The 20000-nt window shown below is 45.6% G+C and overlaps 5 protein-coding genes across 6 annotated transcripts in view; 1 reads left to right on the top strand and 4 right to left on the bottom strand.

Annotated features, from left to right (window-relative positions):
- LOC126578546 (mucin-12) overlaps positions 1-9919 on the bottom strand; it is a 38472-nt gene extending 28553 nt beyond the window's left edge. Inside the window, exons 1-2 of one of the 2 annotated variants that reach the window (XM_050241232.1) lie at positions 9725-9919; positions 5931-6465 (exon numbers count right to left, since the gene is read on the bottom strand). In XM_050241232.1, coding sequence (XP_050097189.1) covers positions 5931-6072 — 142 coding nt within the window. In that variant the 5' untranslated portion in view covers positions 6073-6465; positions 9725-9919. Of the gene's footprint in view, positions 1-5930; positions 6709-9724 lie in introns of those variants that run through there. The other variant, XM_050241233.1, reaches the window with a different exon arrangement.
- A 1874-nt stretch (positions 9920-11793) lies between these two features.
- On the bottom strand, positions 11794-12919 carry LOC126576544 (uncharacterized). Its single transcript, XM_050237856.1, has 3 exons — positions 12730-12919; positions 12037-12679; positions 11794-11968 (listed from the first exon to the last, which is right to left on the bottom strand). Exons 1-2 carry the CDS (start codon positions 12917-12919, stop codon positions 12108-12110), a joined length of 762 nt encoding a protein of 253 aa, XP_050093813.1. The 3' UTR covers positions 11794-11968; positions 12037-12107.
- A 452-nt stretch (positions 12920-13371) lies between these two features.
- Positions 13372-15393, top strand: LOC126578555 (uncharacterized). The gene is made up of 2 exons (XM_050241242.1): positions 13372-13531; positions 13602-15393. Exons 1-2 carry the CDS (start codon positions 13490-13492, stop codon positions 15027-15029), a joined length of 1470 nt encoding a protein of 489 aa, XP_050097199.1. The 5' UTR covers positions 13372-13489; the 3' UTR covers positions 15030-15393.
- Positions 15394-16400: 1007 nt separating this feature from the next.
- Positions 16401-18386, bottom strand: LOC126578565 (uncharacterized). Its single transcript, XM_050241253.1, has 2 exons — positions 18267-18386; positions 16401-18196 (listed from the first exon to the last, which is right to left on the bottom strand). The coding sequence occupies exons 1-2, from the start codon at positions 18306-18308 to the stop codon at positions 17960-17962; spliced, it is 279 nt and encodes a 92-aa protein (XP_050097210.1). The 5' UTR covers positions 18309-18386; the 3' UTR covers positions 16401-17959.
- Positions 18387-19081: 695 nt separating this feature from the next.
- The window catches only part of LOC126578548 (uncharacterized), a 4333-nt gene continuing 3414 nt past the window's right edge, over positions 19082-20000 (bottom strand). The window contains exon 2 of the mRNA XM_050241234.1: positions 19082-20000. This exon is cut by the window's right edge and continues 3054 nt beyond it. Coding sequence (XP_050097191.1) covers positions 19789-20000 — 212 coding nt within the window. The 3' untranslated portion in view covers positions 19082-19788.

Genomic DNA, 20000 nt, shown 5'->3' with positions numbered 1-20000 from the left:
CTTTGGTGCAAGTAATGTTCCATCCGGTCCGGATCGAAACCGGTAAAATCTTCGCTACAGGCACTGGCACACGGGGGCACCGAGCCGAGCGACTGGCTCTTGCACACGGCTCAGCGGAACCGGTCCTACCCTTAATCGGGCAGTTGCGTAGGTTCAATTATTACGCTACGGCACGGGCGCCCTCGATCATTGTTGGTATTTTGCTCTTGGTGGTGAATGCGCAAGAATGTCGGCTGGGTATCGATCGTGGGCCGCTGTATCGCCGAAGCCCAACAACAACGGGGATCAACTTTTTACGTGATCCGTGTTTCGATAAACGATGACGATGACTTGCGGATTGTTGCGGCAACAGCGGGAGAAAGCTGACGATTTTGCTTATTTTCGGCATTTAACCCAGTTTCTCGGGAGCGAAAGAAACGTTTAAAGATCGGAAATTAAGGGAGAGATATGATATTTAATGTATTTTGTAGAAACAATTAAATTAACATTTTTTTTATGATCGCCAATTCTCTCAAGAATGTTGCGTGAAAGTTTTGGATCAACCGAAGAGAAACTTACAAAGATATTGATTTGTAATTTGAAAAATCGCGCCTCATGCATGACTCAATCCATCGCGCGCTTCAACGTTTCTCAAAACCAATGTTTTCAAAGTCGGTGGCCATCGAAGCTTAAACACTACTGAACCGATGGAAATGAAAATTTGAACACATTTGCCACACTATTTGCCAGGAAGCACATACAAGCTTCATAATAACAAAGCAGACGTTTTCATAACAATTTATGACATTTTTTTTAAATAATTATGGAAAACTTCTTTTTTTTGCCAAATCGTAAATACTAACACTTTTCCTAAAACCTAGACGGGGTTACCAAGATAAACTTATGATCTATGAAAAGAATATTAATTTGTATATTGCAGATGATCCATCGCTGATCGATCATCAGATGATCGATTCCCGCTACGAAGGACACCGGAAAAATCACACATTTCCAGACATGCATTTCTAATTTTAATGCCATGAATGAAGTTTTAAACAAATCTTCCACAATATACAACAAATTATTTTCAAAAAAGTTCTAGTTCATAGTTGTAGTTGTAGTTAAACAAAATAAGTTGAATTGATTCTTCACAAAAAAATCTTCAAATATGAGCCATTAATGCAAGTAGAAGCATTAATCTTAGCCTCCCGTTAAAGAGTTAATGAAAGGCAACGTCCTGAAGTGCTTTTCAGGTTTTCGGAACATCGAACTTATCATCGAACTTAGCAAAACAAACACTCCCACAACATAAGTAATTCAATTAGACAAAATCAGTTCCAACTTTACCGGTGTGTCAGGTACTTCGAAACAAGCGATTACATAACATAGCGTCCAATATAGGATCGACATGTTCAACTTTACACTTTTCTCACCTGAATGCATTTGAAGACAAACACTCCAGCATCTGCAGCCGCAAATGTCCGCTCGTTTGACGACGTAATCGCTTTGCGCCTCAACGTATCAGACCCTTGTCGTCGCGGAGCGGGCCGTGAGGACACAACCACACCGTCGCTACGCTGTAGGTCTTGTGACCTTCGCTGATAGTAATATGTTAATTAATTTATTTGTCCGGTTTTTTTCTATACTTCTCTCCATCTTGTCCCATTAGCCATTACTGGTACGACATTGTGTGAGGTGTGCGGACCACCACCATCACACAATCACCACGGACCACCACCTGCTTCCGTCAACGACGAACACAACACGATACCGCCAGAGTCTTCTCTATATCTCCAAGGCAAAAGTAAACATTGCCCCTAATTTGATGGACCACTAGTGGCCATCAGCAGCAACCCTCTCTCTCTCTCTCTCCAGTGATTTGCACTCCTTGCGTACCTCCCCTTTTGGGTCCCCACGGAGTAATTTGATTTTAAATTCATTTAAACGCCGCTCAGGCGGATTCCAGTGGAGACTAAAAAATGGGCCCACTGAAAATAGGGGTCCACGACAACAGCAGCACCAGCAGCAGCAACAGAGAGCCGAGCGCATCTTCCGCTGATTGAAGTCAATGTGAATAGTAGACGTGATTGTTCGCCGTTTGCGTTCGCGACCAACCGGAACCTGCTGCTGCTGCTGCTGCTGCTGGTGCGGCAAAGAGATCACGGTCTGACACCGGGACTGTACTCGTACCTCCTCTGTCATCCAGTCAGTCACTGCGTCAATGCTATGGCGATCGTGCGGCTGTAGGACGACACAGGTTCAGCTTTCAAAGGCACATCACGATTGGCATACTCATTAGCACAAAATGGAGGTCGCACCGCGCGCCACGACAAATAAGTCTCGAAGGGTATACAGAAAACAGCAACACCCAAGGGCCATCCATCTTATGCCGCGAATTTCGAGGAATCCAGGAAACTCGAATCTCGGCATCCTCGGTATGGCGTACGGGGTGGTGGTTTCTGGAATTCCAAAACGAAATGGCATCCAAACATCGGGTCCCAAATCAACAGACGGCGGAAGATGAGCTGCTGAGTAGTTTGTTGTCCAGGGGCCGACGAAGGAGAATACCGCAGCCGCAGCATGATGTCAGCGTGACTCTTCTAATTATTGACAATTAAGCTCCACTAATTCACAACACCCTCAACCGTTTTTTCCTCTCTCCCAGTGTCAATCGCACACGGAGCTAATGCGCCTCAACAAACGAGTTCAACAACGCGGGGCGCGAGAGCTTGAGGACGTCCGTCATCCTAACCTAAGGCACAACAATGCCCCTTCTCCTGGAATACGGATGATTTATCTTATCTGGCCAAGAGGCGCAAACAAATAAACACCTTCTCCGTAGGTCGCTTAGATCAGCTTATCTGATTGTCCCTCACCACCACCAGCAGCAGCATCGTTTATGAGGATGCGTCTCTTCGCGCAGCTCCAAGAAGCTCAAGGCGGTGTCGTCGTCTCGTTGTAGAATCGCTCTTCACGAAACAAACACCTCCAAAACAACGCCATAGTTCTTCTGTTTCTTCTTCTGTACCGTCAGTACTGAGCTGAGTGCGACAGGTTTGCCATAAATAGTGTTATGTGTGTCCACCCGGCCGCGGGGCAAGGTGCGACAAATTAAATGCAAACTATGGTTCGTGGGGTAAATAAAACCATTACCAACCCCGCACGAATTGGCCTCCTTTTGCCATACGGGACTATCTTAATTACGGGGTCCCCAAGTGCAACCACTTCCTTTTGGAATATTGCGTACAAGATGGCAGATTCTCTACACCTGAAAAGACATAAATAACCTGGACTTTAGGAGTCAGCATTAGGTGTCTTAAATTGAGTTTTCCAGCTCATCCGATCCGATTTTGGACAGGTACGCGAATAAGAAATCAATAGTTTCACCAGCCCAAATCTAACTTTGTGCCAATTTGTGTCCCATCAGCGTATAATCCATACTTTTGTAACAAAATAAACCAGAAAATGGTAATTTATAATCGAACGTCTATAAAAAGACAAAACCCGTTTTGCCACTTCACGCGCACGCGCAGAGATGATAAATCGTAAGTTTCTCCATGATTTCACCATCCCAGGCGAGTGGACTCAGCGAGGTCTCGCCGGCTCGCCAAATCGGGTCCCCCGTTGTGTGGGGTGGTAAATATTTGTAACTTCCCCAAGCCAAGACCAAGACAACCTTTCCAGTGTGCATAAATTAGTCCCATATAACACCAACCAACCAACCAACCGTATGGCCGGCCGCAGAGAGTGTTAAACGCTTTCGAATTGATGGCAGCGGGTGGGATTCTACGGCGGTACGGTGGGCCCCAGAAGAGGTTTGGGCGTTTGGGAGCACAGTTCAGCAGCAACAGTTCGCCCAAGTCTGAATGGGCGTCTAGAAACGGGATATCGTTGTGCGCAACCGCCGCAAGATACACACAGACCGGTGAAACTTCTGACCGGGAGTGTCTTTAGTACAGCACTCTGACGCCCACCTTAGGCTGCTGGACTACCAGCTTCCTCGCATGAAAGTCACCACCATGCAAGAATATGGAGAGTTCAACACCGGCAACACCGACAGTGGAGCGTGGTAGTGGGGTTATTGTGAGACGGCTCTCGATCTACGATCCCCGGGGGCCGGCTGCTTAAGCTTAACGAATGACATTCCCGGCCAGATTTGAGACGGTATGGCGCTGCAAAGATTTGAATATAAATTGCACCGTTTTTGGAGTGAACTTTCCGGAGAGCGTGGTTGCGGAACTTCAGCCCCAGTGGAGGCTCCAAAGGGCACCCAGGGTATTCGGGGCCGTGCGTACAAAAAACAGACTTGCAGCCTCTGTAGCTCTGGTGCTTGATGTCTGCAAATGGAGTACAAACTCCGGTGATGGAATTAATCAAATCAAGCCGACTCCTGCCGTGTGCCGGGTGGGTTTTTCTGTTTGGCCACGGGGTCCCAGACTCACGATCAATCAATATGCATGTATGTACCCCAGCTCCTTCGGCCCTACATAGACTGGCTCTGTTGATCGTTGCCATTATGATTAGCAAACTAAACATTGCGTCCCTTTTATGGTACACTGGTGGCAGCAGTGTGTGGCGCGCGCTAAGGGGCCAATGTTGCGCCTCTATTTAACATCATTTAGCCGGTTAGTTACCAGCACGATCTGCACGAGACCATAGTCCATAGGTGGCCAGTCGTGGCCAGAACATCGAAACTTCATTTCATCACCGTTCCGTTATCCTTGGTATGGCCCGTTTTGGTGCGAAGGTTTATTCCTTCAGAGAGAGAGAGAGCAAGAGATATCGGTTGAACTATTTTGCTGTGCTGCTACTAGCGCAACAGATTGGCCGTCATGGTGGCCACCTTGTGGCACGGAATTCGTAAGCTTTTGAAGGTGAAGCAGCAGTGGAACCATTTGATGATGACGGATTTGTTTGTTACCACCTGACTGACTGACACAGAGTCGGATACTTTTCGGTGATCAATTTGGGACCCCAAAAGAAACACTCAAACCGTGTCGCAGAGAGCCCCGCGACGAACCATTTATCGACGAAAGGTGGCAATAAACGCAGGGTTTTATTGCGTACAATAATCACCAGATTTATTGCACATTCGGCTTCGATCGCGATAAAATGCGATTTTGACTTGATTTATAGAAGGAATGATCGATCGCCGTACGATCACCGGGATCCGTGGGATGAGCCTATCGTTATTCCATTGTGGTTCCGCGCTGGCCGACTGAAGTCACCCCCAACCGCACCACCCAACACTATCAACTGTTTAATCGATGAATTTTGTTGTGGTATTATGTTACAGTCGCGAACAACTTTCACGAAAAAAAAAGGCAGAAGACAAGCTGTGATACCACCACAATACCTAACCACAAGCGTCAGGTGGGGGCTCCACATGCAAAACTGGCGATCGAAACATGATATTGAATTCGGTTTCGCTGTTCTGTGGAAGCTTAGCCGCAGCGCCTACTAAGATCGCAAAAAAACTGTAGCTATGCGACCACGATAGCAACTTTCTGTTAAAAACTGTTAAAAAGAAGATGAGAGAAAGAAAGCTTCAAAAAGCGGTTCAAAACAAGGTTGATATCGTAGCCTGGCGCCTGAAATAAAATTTCACATGTTGCCAATGAAAGATTCTAGGCAGTGAAGGTTGTGTTATAAAACACATCTGAAGAGTGTCTCTCTGTATCGTCGTCGTTGCAGCGTTATCTCTAGTGTGTCGCTTTCGTTTTCCCGGTTGCTTTGCTACCAAGTATCTCTCGCACATCGAAACGACGACGATACCGATCTGCTTATACACATATTCGCTTATCTTCTTATTATGAAATAGCACCGGAGAGCGCGAACACACGCGATGAATATTGTGCACATGCGGTACCTGTCACGCTGGCGCTTATCAAACATTTGCAATTTTGAGATTCATTATTTTCAACAGCCCGGGAGCCAAAGAGCAAACTTACGATCGAACCGCTCCTTGAAGTCCCCGTCGTGATACTCGTTGTCGTTGTCGTCGTCGTCGTCGTCTTCCTCGTGGGCAGCATCATTCTCGAGCGCCTCCATGGCGCTGTTGATGTTGCTTTCAAAGTCACCGTCGATATCCATTCCGCTGGTTTCGGCAGGCAGGGTGCGCCCTTTGAATGTTTGACCACCGGAAACACACGCGCGCGCACACACGCAAACGGTTTTATTTCTTATCTCACTCGGTCGATCTTATCGCAGAATATCGCGCGATCACACGACGCGAACACAACATTCACATGATCATGCTGTTTCGAGGTTACACTTTCACTGTAACTAGCATTGTGGTTGATTACATTTGACACTCAACTTCTTCCACTATCACCCGAGGATCGATACACGCGGGGATGTTCCGCAATCCGCAAAAAAAAACCTGCGCGCTTACACTCACTTTGCGGCTAGAGAGAACCGAGACTACTGGACGGGCTGGACGAAGCTCCGGTACCATCTGGCACCTGGTACACGCGACGCGACGAACTGTTGTAGAACAAACAAAAACGCACGAAACCAACGTAAACACAACGCGAGCATATAATAGTTTGCCCGCATCACGGTTGGGTGTGTGCTGAAGCAAAAATTCGCTGGATGACGTATTCCCTGTGCCCGTGAATATTATCGCCGTGGACGAAACCCTCGCGGATAAGCGCGTCGGACGGCGGTTTGTTGGCTTGTAGCAAACACGAGCCGGGCCGAGCCAGCCCCAACCCAACCCAAGCCAAGCCAGTGGAGTCTCCAGCGCCTCAGGGGCGCACAAAACGGGTATTGAATGGCGTTTTCTCACTCGGCTTGACTCGTCCGTGGTGGTCCCGTGGCGGCGACGGCGCTGATCGGCTCGATTCATACACGCATACACGCGATTCACGACGGTACCATTCGCGTGACCAACGCCGAGCAATCGGTGGATCGGTTGGTGGGGTACGTTCCACCCCACAATAGCTGCACGAGCACAGACACACATCCACACACGATGGGGACCGTCACAATCTTCAGCAGCACCAGCAGCACCAGCAATGTCCCTACGGCTGTCACCACGACAGACGAGAGGTGCTGGTGGTTTAGGAATACAAAATGTAGCCTCCCCCACCCCTTCTCTCACCTCCTGTGGCCAACCGAGGTACCTGTCGGCGAGAGCGGCGTATGATATCATCATCATTGCGTATCAGTAACCTTCTTCTCCATCCTTCTGCGTCCTGGGATGAACGAGAAGGTGCTGGCAACGCCACGATACGCCATCATCGTCATCGGTGTGCGCGATCACGGTCGTTGCTCAATATCCAACCAGCACCAGCGACGCCTACGCGCCGCGGATAGAACCTACAACAATGCGAACTATGGGGGTTGGTGAGCAAGCGATGCAATTTATTGGAACTATAAGCCATCGTTAAGTCGTGTTGCGGCTGCATCATCAGCGTGGGAAGGATCTGTGACGGATCGAAGCATCCCACTGGGCCAATGGCGATCGAAGAGGAATGTCGATCGTCGGTTCTCATTGGCGAGATGATCACTTCTTGCAAATAATTCATAATAGCAAACCATGCATCTTTAGAGTACTTTAAATAACAATAAACATCCACCTTCTCTTTCAATTACTTGAAAAAGTTGATACAGACTACTGTATTCTTTTGGTGTTGTAAACATTTTGGGAATCCTTGATCTACAGGGGTGATATAAACCCATCCGCCCGAGAATTTGCTGAAGAAACAATTGTGAAAAGTTTATCATCACAAAACACGGTTTCTTTTTCTTTACGAATGATAGCAAATGCTTCGATCGCTCATCAAAAGGACTGAGATTTTTTACTATTATGATACTTTTCGTATTTACCTCACTGGTTTTCGATTCCCTTTTTCTTGAGTCGTACTAACCACTTCTGCACTACGCGAAGATCGTAGTAGGCAATAGGCTGATTTCCTGGCTGGACATGGTCCTTGAAGGATACGACAATTAATCAGGTGTACAGTTGGAGGATGGCATGGCATATTATCCTCGTATCAAAGTTGAAAGTATCTTCTTTGCAAAATATTACAAATGTTTGAAAATGTTTGAATTTTTTATGGAACACCTTGTCTACCAAATACATGGTGTCATCAAATACATTTTACAAATATGCAAATGTGTTCGGTGGGAGATAATTTTCAAAACCAATTTTAACCTAACTCGAGTAACTCCCAAACACACTATCCACCCTTGGATACACTACACTATCAACAATCCAATTGTGCCACGAGATCGCACCAACAAACCGAGCTGGCACACAGAGCAAAGTGTCAGCCACCCTTCTCCCACCCAGCTACACCTGAGCAGGAGAACGAGGCCTTCGACGGCGCAATATCGCCGTGGGTTCGGTTTTTTTTTATCACTACGAACGGTTTAGCATAAGGAACACGCAGCATTTACTTGGTAATTTATGTGCAACAAAACGCACCCATTTATGTCGTATCCATAGCAACGACCTACAGCGACCATGGCTGAACGGCAAAACTTTCTGTTTAATCGATTCTCTGACTGTGCGCCTCACCCTCAACTCCTTTGTGTTCGATCTAACTGCGGGTGAGGGGCCGAAGGAGGGGGGGGGGGGGGGAGCAAGAAACACGCTAAGCATTAAAACTTTACAGAAACAGGAAAAACAAAGCTATCGGCAGATCTTAAATTACTTTCCTCACAACCTATTCAGGCCTTTAATTGCTTGCAATTATTTGATCAAAGCAAAGCTATTTATATTTACAAATCAATAAATTTTAATGACTTGTTGTGCTCAACAATTTAGCTCATTAATTTATAGTGTGTATAAGTAGTTTATAGTTTGTGCAGTTTAAAAAATAACAAACGCAAATGAATGAGAAGAAGGGTCTCTCGTAGCCTTACAGCCTGATACCAACATTAGAGGGAAGTCTTCCTATCTTTACCCTTATCAAAAACATTGTACCCTTCAATGTCCCATACCCTCCTGTAAGAGATACAAAAAAACAACATACCAGATGGTGTGGCACATCAGATTCAATGTCATATGCCCGCGAAGTGGTATGTGAAGCACCGTCACTCTGCTGCTCCGCCTCGAGAGCCCTTTTGACGACTTGGTACAGCAGCAGGTTAACCGAAAAGGACGCGAGCTACGTCCAGGTCTCGTTGGTGAGATTTCGGGGGTTTATGTTTTTGGAAACTGTGACCAGATGCTGGTGATGTGGTGATCGATTCGAGACGACGCACGATCGAACCGCGATCGTGAGGCAATGGCGGCCCCATAAAGCCCGACCAAACTCGTGCACCATAAAATTGATGCCATTTAACGAGCAAGAAGCGATGCCAACACTACTTCGTGACCTCGATATCGATTACCCGTGGTAGGCACCAGTGGTCACTAATCATGGCACGCACCTCCTGTCCGGTCCGGCCGGTGCGGTCCACCACGTGGGCCGAGGCCTTTTGGGCTTCGTCGTGTTTGAAGAATTCGTGGAGTTTTTAAGTAAAATCGTGCCAGCCAGGGCCAGCCGGCTGGCTGAAAATTGTCTCATCCATCCGTTTTCGCGTGTTCGCGGTTCGGGCTGGTTGGAAGGTGGACGCGGTTTCAGCGAAGGACGGTGGCCATTGTTGTCTAAATATTTTAATTTAATTAATACCTGCCACCGTTCCGTACCGTTTCACTCGTGATGACGTGAACCCCGTGTGCGGGACGACGGAATTATTCTAGAACCTTCATGCACTCTTCCATCCATCGATTCTCCGGTCCGTCACTTACCACACTCACACTACACGGGATGGCAGGATCGCAGGTAATACCGGGGTCATATTTTATGCGCTAATGTTCAATTCCCGTGCCCCGTTATCGGTCAAACGCGGTCAAAGTGAACCCAAAAAACCGATATTCCACCATACGGTGAGATACTGGGGGGGTTGTACGTACAACGCGAACCGCACACTCTGGGTCTGTACCCGTCCGTGTCCCGACTGACGACTGACGACGACGAGCGTCACGAGCCGCCCCGGCTGAAAACGTTGCCAGGAGCCGACCACCAAACAACCGACACGATCCGGTCCTCTGCTGACGACTTCCTATATCAATCGGTCGCTGGCATCGCTGGTCACCCCCTTACGTGTGCGCGTTGACCCATTCATACCGCGCTGGTTCCCGAACCCTTGACGGCGACCATGTGTTCGTCGAAAATGATGCAAGAGCATCGCGGACCGAAAAAAACCCGTTTTGTGCTATGGCTGTGGTGTTGGGGATGACCACCGAGCCACAATGGTGGTGCCTCCGTTTGCGGGGGGCGTTTGACTCCACGGGGAGATTGCCGTGAATCCCTGCTGGCATTCGGATGATGATGGAAGGTGAGTTGAGGCTCCGGTCAGCCACTCGTAACGTTGTAGCGATCAACACAAGCCCTGCTATACCGCTGCAACAGAGCATCCATTTTGATTATTAGATGACACGATAGTACACTACAAACTTAATAAGTTTCGTCAAAATAAAGTGATCAATTTAGCCAAAATTCGTTACACTAAACAACACCTGCCCTTAAAAGATTGTTGATAGTAAAGAACATTTCGATCCGGGCCACACTGGACCGTTTTGTTGGCGTTCTACCGTTACCATAGCGACACGAGCTGCGCCTCAACTCGAGTTGATGTGAGTGGGATGAAATTGTCCATCAAAAGGGCCCCCGGGTGGTGTAACTGGGAAAATGATTGGTTCAGTTCAATCGTAATTTTCTTAACATTTTTTACGTGCCGACAAGCTAGCTCGCGGCTGAGAAGGTTGCCACACAAACACTCGTTTGACGATGCAATCGTGCTAATAGATTCGGTTCATGGATGCGCTTGTGCAATGGAATAGGGCGTGTACCACAACACAACACACCGTTTTTATTCCATCGAGAGATCTTTGATCGGGAAGAACACACTGTATGTTCAGTGTGTGAAGATACTGCTACCCTATACTGTTTCAATTCACCCAGCATCAGTCACACGGTGTACTATTCGCATCTTAGCATATTCATTGAACCCATTTGTGAGCTGCGGCCTAAATTTCTGATTATCACGAGGGAGAGAGAGGGACCTCCGCACGACATACATTTCGCAAGAAAAGGTTCAGAGAAACGAATTGATTTCGCCATGCCGGGCGCGTTACCACCACTAACCTTTAGCGCGCGATGGGGACCCCACGGACATACCTCAACCTGGATGCAGGTCGGCGGATCGTTTACTGCTGCTGCCGGCGTGTTCGTGTAAATCGCCGCCCATAGATAATGATTCTTGATTGCAACTATCGCGCTGCAACCTACGGACGTTCTAGTGGACGACGTTAAAACTCACGTTTTATCCGAATCGGGAAGGGCGTGCCGCCGATAGTGGGATTTCTTGGGTTTTACCGGCAGGTTCTGGTTACTTAATCTCCTAACTCACTTGCTGGCGACTGCTCGGCACACTCGCCGTGTCACGTATTAACGATGTCGTCGAAGAAGCGAACCGCCAGAAGCCAAAGACAGCGACGACCACGACGATTAAAAACCTGTTCGGATGCCAGGCGCGCGCTTCGCCAAAGCCATGCTCGGACAGCCTTGAACATGAACTTCCTTCACACCACCACTCGCTGGTTGCTTTGATGTTGGTTGCGCTGTAAGTCACGAGGACGTGGCGCACCTGATGGCCGTCCTGGAGTTAGGTCAAGGTGTGTTAGAAGAATTCCACGAGTGAAACCAACGTGTAGAATGTGGGAGGAAGACAAAGCGAAAAATGCTTACGTTCAAACGAAATTCTTTCGGTTACGATCGATGTCGAAAGTGACGCCAGCGGACGAACTAAGTATGCTTAAAAAATGAAAGGAAAGATTTTATTTTTCGAGTAACAACAGGTTGATCATACTAAAAGTCAAAAGGTAAGCAACATTTTGCTACTGCTACTTCTGAAGTGCTTCATTTTGTGATGTACGATCCAGTATCTTAGGTAGTCCCTTTCCAGAAGGTTTGTACAGTGATTTCAGTAGCTGTTATTTGAATAAAAAAAAAGTCATTAAACAGGAAAAGCTCCTGAAATATAGGGTCTTATGCTTACCTCATTTCGTTTCGTATAACTTCAAACTATATAACTGTCTTCAAACTGGCAAGCTGCTCACGAAAATCCACCTAAGTCGGGATGGTAGTAGGGTTCTGGTGGTGCGGGGAATCGCTATTTTGTGTCAAACGCAACAGCTCCTCACGGAAAATCGACCAGGTTGGGATGATAGTGTGATCCTTATGCTGCACCAGCTGTGCCAGACTATCTTCGTCAAGCTTGCTCATCGCCAACGACACTAGCAATCCATCTCCTAGCAATGAGTAATCCTCCTCATCGCCTTCACCTGCGATCAATCTCGCGGTAACGATGGCCGTTTCAAACTCTTCGATGAGACGCAGGATGCGTTCTGATCTCGACATCTGCGAGCAGCTCTCGAACGTAACGATGCTGCGAAGCTGAGCGAGGAAGGCAATCCGTTTCTTACAGAACTTGTACATCGATTTCCCGGGTGGTTTGGCACTACCGGGGTCCTTTGCTGCACATGTTGGAGCGACTGTCACCGTCGAAATGGCCAGATTGGATGTTGTGCGGCCTTGGAGATCCGAAGACACCTTCGCTTCAGCTTTAAGTTTCAATTCATTCTTCACTTCATCTGCTATGTTTCGACATTTTTTATAAAGCGAAAAGAGCTCATCTCGTTCTCCGGACCGTCATAAGTGATCGCTAGAGCATGCTTGCGTATATAACTACCAAAGTAGTCCAACATTTTATCGTCCGATGACATACGCAAGGTTTCGATGAACGTATCATGGAGTACCTCCTCGTATAGTTCTACCATGCGTTTGTCGGTTAGCTTTTCCTTTAGTGAAGCCAACAATTGCAGGTATTTTTTGGAGTTTTCGTACTTTTGTATCACTTTGTCTTGAGCCGAATTATCCATTTCTTCCCTTATTTGTTATACCTGGAACGAATCAAGCGGCAATGGTGGATACAAAATCGTGCGTCGTGGTGAAACTGATGCCCATTCAGGCCGTTTGGAAGAAACTGCTTAGAAGCCTCGCAGAGAATCAACGCTATCAAAAGTACACGCAACGGTTCTGCTATCACGTATCGCTAACGGCGCATTTCGCGAGTAATCCCTGGAAAAGCCCGGAACAAAGAAACAGATATCGGGAATCAATTTTGGAGAAAACTAATCAGAACATGTCCCTACGAGAGAGAGCGCGCTCTGGCTTTGGTTGCACACATACTCGCAAGAATTGTATTTGGAGAGAAAAAAGCAAAAAGAAAGCTGGTTTTCTCGCTCTTCCCTTAAGCAACGGACGAGAGGGAGAATAACGGACAGCGAGAGAGCCGCCAGTTGGAAGAGAGCATCGCACGCGCACCGCCAAAAGAGTCCGCGCAAAAGTAGCCGGCCATGATCTAGGAAGATCACAAATTTTGGATTTTCGCTTTTTCGTCTAGTGATCCTTGATTGAGGAACGTGTTTTCGCTGCGGCTGCTGGAAATCATGGCGTCGCTACCGAATTATACCGATTTACTACCAAACAATGTAAGTTGCAGTGAAATTGTTCCGGTGTTTCGTTTTCGGTAGCCCTTTCTAATCGATTTCTGTGATACAGGTGCTGTGCATGGTGTTTGACCGGCTGGATATCAAGAACGTAAAGAACGCCTCGCTCGTTTGTAAACGTTGGAACGACATCATTTTCCGTAGTGCATACATCGACCGATTTGGTATAAATTTCAGTGATTTCGAAGTAAACAACTATGGTCCACACATGGCACCAAAGAAGTCACTGTTATCGAAGGTGCAACATCTAGTGCGCACCGAGCGACGCTATCACAATTTTTATTTCGTAGTAATGATGGAAATGGAAAAAGTATTTCCTCGTGCTTGGAAGGCCATCGCGCTAAATCAAGCGAGCAACTTGCAACGGCTGGACCTGTGTTTCTTTGGCGGTTCGGTTCGTGGACTTTTGGCTTTGGTCCCAGACACAATACCATCAATGCCGCAATTACGATCGCTAACTGTATCGGATCGGAGTACAGTACGTATGATGACTTATGAGGACATTAAACAGGAGAGCATTCCATCAATCCGAAGCAAATCGCTACAGGAGCTCACGATGTACTGTAAATATAGGTACACGATCGATACGCCAGAGCTGCAAACATTTGCTGGCGCACTGTGCGCACTTCTTCCACCGGGCAGCAGCGATAAGGAACAGCTGGAACTTACTAAGCTGAAGAAACTCGATGTAACAGTATGGAGCTGGAAACCTGCAGACCGATCCATCTTTCGTAGAATGCCGAATCTGGCGGAAATTCATTGGGACATCCCCGTAGACGAAGAACTCTTCGTTGCAATGTGTAAAACATGCCCACACCTAACCGACGCTCGCTTTTCCAAGGAACTGGTTATATCGAATCACTCCTCATTTAAACATCTGTCTAAGCTTGCCCAGCTTCGTATATTACGTTTTTCTGACATTCAGTATGAGGACGATGTGTTCATGGACTTGTCCAAACTAAACCACCTGGAGGAGCTCAGACTGGGACATACCCATTTGCTGCCTGTTAGTTTGCTCAGCTTCTCCAAGTCGATTAGGAAACTCGGTCTACATATTTATGGATGCGTGGAACTCAGTCTTGTCGAAATCACGGTGCGAAACTTACCGCAATTGACGGAACTGTATTTGAATGGCCATACCGTTCCAATATCAAGTAGTGCTCTGAGAGCCTTACTTGGTTTTGAACATCTGGAGGTACTCGAGTTTTCGCATTTTCATTTCACACAATCGAAATTCCTGGAAATGAACGGCCCTATGCATCAAGTGCGAACATTGCGATTCCACTGTTGTAAACTTGAGACGAAACAGCTTTACGGACTCCAGGATAAGTTTCCCAAACTTCAAAATACTGTCTATGAAGAATGCGAAATTGACGATGAACCGAAGGATGATCAAATTCGTACTCCTTATGACTTAAATGTAGAGCTAGCAAAACGACTAAATGTTCCGCTCGTTCCAAATACGTCAATATATCGTTAGTATGCACGGTGTGCAAAAATTGATGCAAGTCAATGATTCATAATTTTCCCATTACATACCTTTGGCCACGAGTTGAGAACACCTTTTCAATTATTTAAATATTAGCTTTGTTTCGTTCGCGGTTCTTCCTCTTTTTTTTAATTTATATAACCTTTTGCTAACTTTTCGGAATGAAACATATAAGTGCGCTGCATCGACAAAGATGTGTGGTTTGTCAAGGAATTTGTTTGTTCGGTTTTGGCGTAAGGATGAGGGATGGCTACATTGGTTTTTGATGAATTATAAACCATGACAATTACATGTAATCGTAAAACTAGGAATTGTAGCTGCTCTTATGAAAATAAACGTAAAACATCGAAACTGATGGATAAAGTTTTTCCTTTAATTTTGTTCAAAACAGATTTGTTTCTTTTAAAATGTTGTTCATTGGTTTAGGGTTTCTCTGCCTGATAGGGGCTCCTGTTAAAAAATAGAAAGGGAAAGGTAAGACTAGTTATGTTGATATTGTTGGTGCAGCTGCATGTACTACTTTTTCACATCTCAAAAAATGAAATGGCTAATTAAGAATGAAATAAAATAACACCAAGAAGCAGGAAGATCGTTGAAATCATTGTTTTTATTCCCACCATATTCCGGCACAGGTATGGTTTTAGCATATGACCGTTTGTGTAGAATTTTATATGATTAGATACAGCATCTACGATCATTATCGCAGCTTTTGGCGGGACGCTTCTGGAACAGCCGAAAATACATTTGCATAGAGCAACTTTCAATGTAAAGAAATTACATAGAATATTCATTTGGCCACTAGCCAATTTTCGTTGCGACTTGTGAAATGGCCTATTGTCTGTGAACAAGTGGTTATCATGTAGTGGGTAGAAAAATATTGAAGAATCGATTATTCGAACAACTCATTAACCACTAACCACGGCGCATCGTTGGGTATCCGGAACATAATCACGGCATTTTCGCCAAAAAGATTGTTCAATATCAATGTGCTGTTTTAAATCAATATCACCTTATGCAAGAAACGTTATCCTTGGCATCATTTCATGGTTGAAAAAATCGAAAATCCTACAAAATAGCAGCATAACAATGAGTATAGGTTGCGACATTGTACATTGATTGCCACTCTAATTACTTCGGAAAAAGAAAACACATTATCTAGTGTAAGGAGCTCGATTGTAGCATACGCAAGCTGACAAAAATTGTTAATTTTTTTTAAAGAGGACTGAGCCGTACAAACGCTATAGCGATCAAGTGCCAACTCGATCAGCGGATATATTAGCGCCACTCTTTCGCTTCAGATTACAAACCACAGTTCCAAGGATTTTCTCCGATCACCAAAATGTTTTCAAAAAAATGCAAGGATACACTTTATTCATCAGTTTCGATGTTTTACGTTTATTTTCATCAGAGCAGTTACAATTCCTAGTTTTACGATTACATGTAATTGTCATGGTTTATAATTCATCAAAAACCAATGTAGCCATCCCTCATCCTTACGCCAAAACCGAACAAATTCCTTGACAAACCACACATGTTTGTCGATGCAGCGCACTTATATGTTTCATATCGAAGAGTTAACAAAAGGTTAAATGAATGGAGAAAAGAGGAACAATCGCGAAACGAAACAAAGCTAATACTTCAATAATTGAAAGGATGTTCTCAACTCGTGGATAAATGCATGTCTATACTAATGTCTATAATGAGTAAATATATTAATCATTTAATTGAATCAATTACTGCAGCATTATATTCTTCTGCTAGCTGCACCAAGGCGGTGATCAATCCAAGCTGATTTTGATCATTATCTGGTTCTGGTTGATCTTTTTTTGGTTGATCGTCAATATCGCATTCTTCGAATACAGTATTTTGAAGTTTGGGAAACTTATTCTGGAGTCCGAAAAGCTGTTTCGTGTCAAGTTTACAACGGTGGAATCGTAATGTTCGCACTTTATGCATAGGGGCGTTCATTTCCAGGAATTTCGATTGTGTGAAATGAAAATGCGAAAACTCGAGTACCTCCAGATGTTCAAAACCAAGTAAGGCTCTCAGAGCCCTACTAGATATTGGAACGGTATGGCCATTCAAATACAGTTCCGTCAATTGCGGTAAGTTTCGCACCGTGATTTCGACAAGACTGAGTTCCACGCATCCATAAATATGTAGACCGAGTTTCCTAATCGACTTGGAGAAGCTGAGCAAACTAACAGGCAGCAAATGGGTATGTCCCAGTCTGAGCTCCTCCAGGTGGCTTAGTTTGGACAAGTCCATAAACAAGTCCTGAATCATGAAGCTAGAAAATTTTAAAATACGAAGCTCGGAAAGCTTATCGAGATATTTGATTGCGGAAAGATTCGATACATTCAGTTCCTTGGCAAAGCGAGCCTCGGTTAGTTGTAGGCATGTTTTACACATTGCAACGAAAAGATCATCCTCCACGGGAATGTCCCAATGAATTTCCGCCAGATTCGGCATTCGACGAAAGACGGATCGGTCTGCAGGTTTCCAGCTGCATACTGTTACATCGAGTTTCTTCAGCTTAGTAAGTTCCAGCTGTTCCTTATCGCTGCTGTCCGGTGGAAGAAGTGCGCACAGTGCGCCAGCAAATGTTTGCAGCTCTGGCGTATCGATCGTGTACCTATATTTACAGTACATCGTGAGCTCCTGTAGCGATTTGCTTCGGATTGATGGAATGTTTTCCTGTTTAATGTGCTCATAAGCCATCATACGTACTGTACTCTGATCCGATACAGTCAGCGATCGCAACTGCGGCATTGATGATATTGTGTCAATGACCAATGGCAAAAGTTCATTCAACCGAGAGAAATAGAATAACAGGTTCAGTGATTGCAGGTTGCTCGTTTGATTAAGCTCTATAGCTTTCCAAGCCGCAGGAAATACTTTTTTCCCATTTCAAAAATTAGCTAGAAATTAAAATTGCGATAGCGCCTATCTGTGTGCGCTAGGTATTTCGCCTTCCGTAGCATAGTCTCCACATCAAACGACATCGATGAAGCATCGGATATTCCAAACATACCGAAATATATGCCAAATCGGTCGATGTATGCACTACGGAAAATGATGTCGTTCCAACGTTTACAAACGAGCGAGGCGTTCTTTACGTTCTTGATATCCAGCCGGTCAAACACCATGCACAGCACCTGTATCACAGAAATCGATTAGAAAGGGCCACCGAAAACGAAACACCGGAACAATTTCACTGCAACTTACATTGTTTGGTAGTAAATCGGTATAATTCGGTAGCGACGCCATGATTTCCAGCAGCCGCAGCGAAAACACGTTCCTCAATCAAGGATCACTAGACGAAAAAGCGAGAATCCAAAATTTGTGATCTTCCTAGATCATGGCCGGCTACTTTTGCGCGGACTCTTTTGGCGGTGCGCGTGCGATGCTCTCTTCCAACTGGCGGCTCTCTCGCTGTCCGTTATTCTCCCTCTCGTCCGTTGCTTAAGGGAAGAGCGAGAAAACCAGCTTTCTTTTTGCTTTTCTCTCTCCAAATACAATTCTTGCGAGTATGTGTGCAACCAAAGCCAGAGCGCGCTCTCTCTCGTAGGGACATGTTCTGATTAGTTTTCTCCAAAATTGATTCCCGATATTTGTTTCTTTGTTCCGGGCTTTTCCAGGGATTACTCGCGAAATGCGCCGTTAGCGATACGTGATAGCAGAACCGTTGCGTGTACTTTTGATAGCGTTGATTCTCTGCGAGGCTTCTAAGCAGTTTCTTCCAAACGGCCTGAATGGGCATCAGTTTCACCACGACGCACGATTTTGTATCCACCATTGCCGCTTGATTCGTTCCAGGTATAACAAAAAAGGGAAGAAATGGATAATTCGGCTCAAGACAAAGTTATACAAAAATACGAAAACTCCAAAAAATACCTGCAATTGTTGGCTTCACTAAAGAAAATGCTAACCTTGGATATGCATACCGGAACATAGCTGGATTTTATTCGCTTCATTTAATCTTATCTTTTAATTCTTTCGCTACGTTTCCATCATGCATAGCATACAAAAACGCTGCAAAGCTTGAAACAAAATGCATTTTTATTGTTTAGCTGTATAGTTTGTCCACTTCGTTTGCAGTTTCATTCAATAGGATATCTTATTACTTTTGTTTGCTGTTGTTCTTGTTGTTATTACACTTTCACTCACATAATACATTCACATCGTAATCTTATCGTAAGCTATCGCCAGCATTAGAGCGCGCGGGGGTGGGGGTCAGGGGAAAGTGGAACACGAATATGCCTTACATTAATCAAAGAAAACGGTTAAAACCCTCTGCCCTATGTTTCGATCCCTTTAAATTCATGCGCTAAATTAACCGTAAGATTGTCCTAATGAAGAGATAATGGATTGCTAGAGAGACATAGACAACGTAACGCCTAAAATGCCTTTAGCTCGCTAAAATCGTGTGACCCACGATAGTCCAACGGAAAGAACAAGTACAGGACAGTGAATGCACGAGGACAGCGATGGTGGTGGCCATTTTCATCGATTGGACGGGTGGTGGTGCTGGTGTCAGAAAAGCCGGTATTCTTTCGTATCCACTCTGGCTCGAGAACGAGAGATCCTTGGTGCAGTAGGCGCACAATCTCTAGCTCAAACAGAGATTCAACGATGGGGACAAAGGATTGTGCGTTGGGAAATTGGCATTTTCGTCTTCTTAACATCGGTTTCCCACAGTACTCATCGATGATGCGCCTCTATAGATGATAGCAGTAGTAACGGACCTCTATCCGTTGATCAGATCCCCATAGTAAGCCGTCAGTGCGATCAACTTGCGATCGAGAAAGTTCTGTTCGATCTCAACGGCCCCATTCGGTCCGGCAAGCATCGTTAGCTGCTGCGTGTTGGAGTTCCGTGGCAGGTAGAGCACCACGTTGTGGCTTACTTGCTGGGCCGCTTGCATCAGGTCGGTGGCAGGAAGCGGTAGTAAAGACTTCT

The sequence above is a fragment of the Anopheles aquasalis genome, chromosome 3 (assembly GCF_943734665.1).
Source record: "Anopheles aquasalis chromosome 3, idAnoAquaMG_Q_19, whole genome shotgun sequence".
NCBI lineage: Eukaryota > Metazoa > Arthropoda > Insecta > Diptera > Culicidae > Anopheles > Anopheles aquasalis.
The sequence above is the reverse complement of the archived record's forward strand: the minus strand, read 5'-3'. Positions and strand labels throughout refer to the sequence as shown.

Bases quoted from the DNA above. Each gene is read 5' to 3' on its own strand.
- LOC126576544 (XM_050237856.1), bottom strand. From the start codon at position 12,919: ATGGATAATTCGGCTCAAGACAAAGTGATACAAAAGTACGAAAACTCC. The intron at 12,680-12,729 runs GTAGTTATATAC...GACGGTCCGGAG, and splicing joins TAAAATGTTGGACTACTTTG to AACGAGATGAGCTCTTTTCG.
- LOC126578555 (XM_050241242.1), top strand. From the start codon at position 13,490: ATGGCGTCGCTACCGAATTATACCGATTTACTACCAAACAAT. The intron at 13,532-13,601 runs GTAAGTTGCAGT...TCTGTGATACAG, and splicing joins CCGATTTACTACCAAACAAT to GTGCTGTGCATGGTGTTTGA.
- LOC126578565 (XM_050241253.1), bottom strand. From the start codon at position 18,308: ATGGCGTCGCTACCGAATTATACCGATTTACTACCAAACAAT. The intron at 18,197-18,266 runs GTAAGTTGCAGT...TCTGTGATACAG, and splicing joins CCGATTTACTACCAAACAAT to GTGCTGTGCATGGTGTTTGA.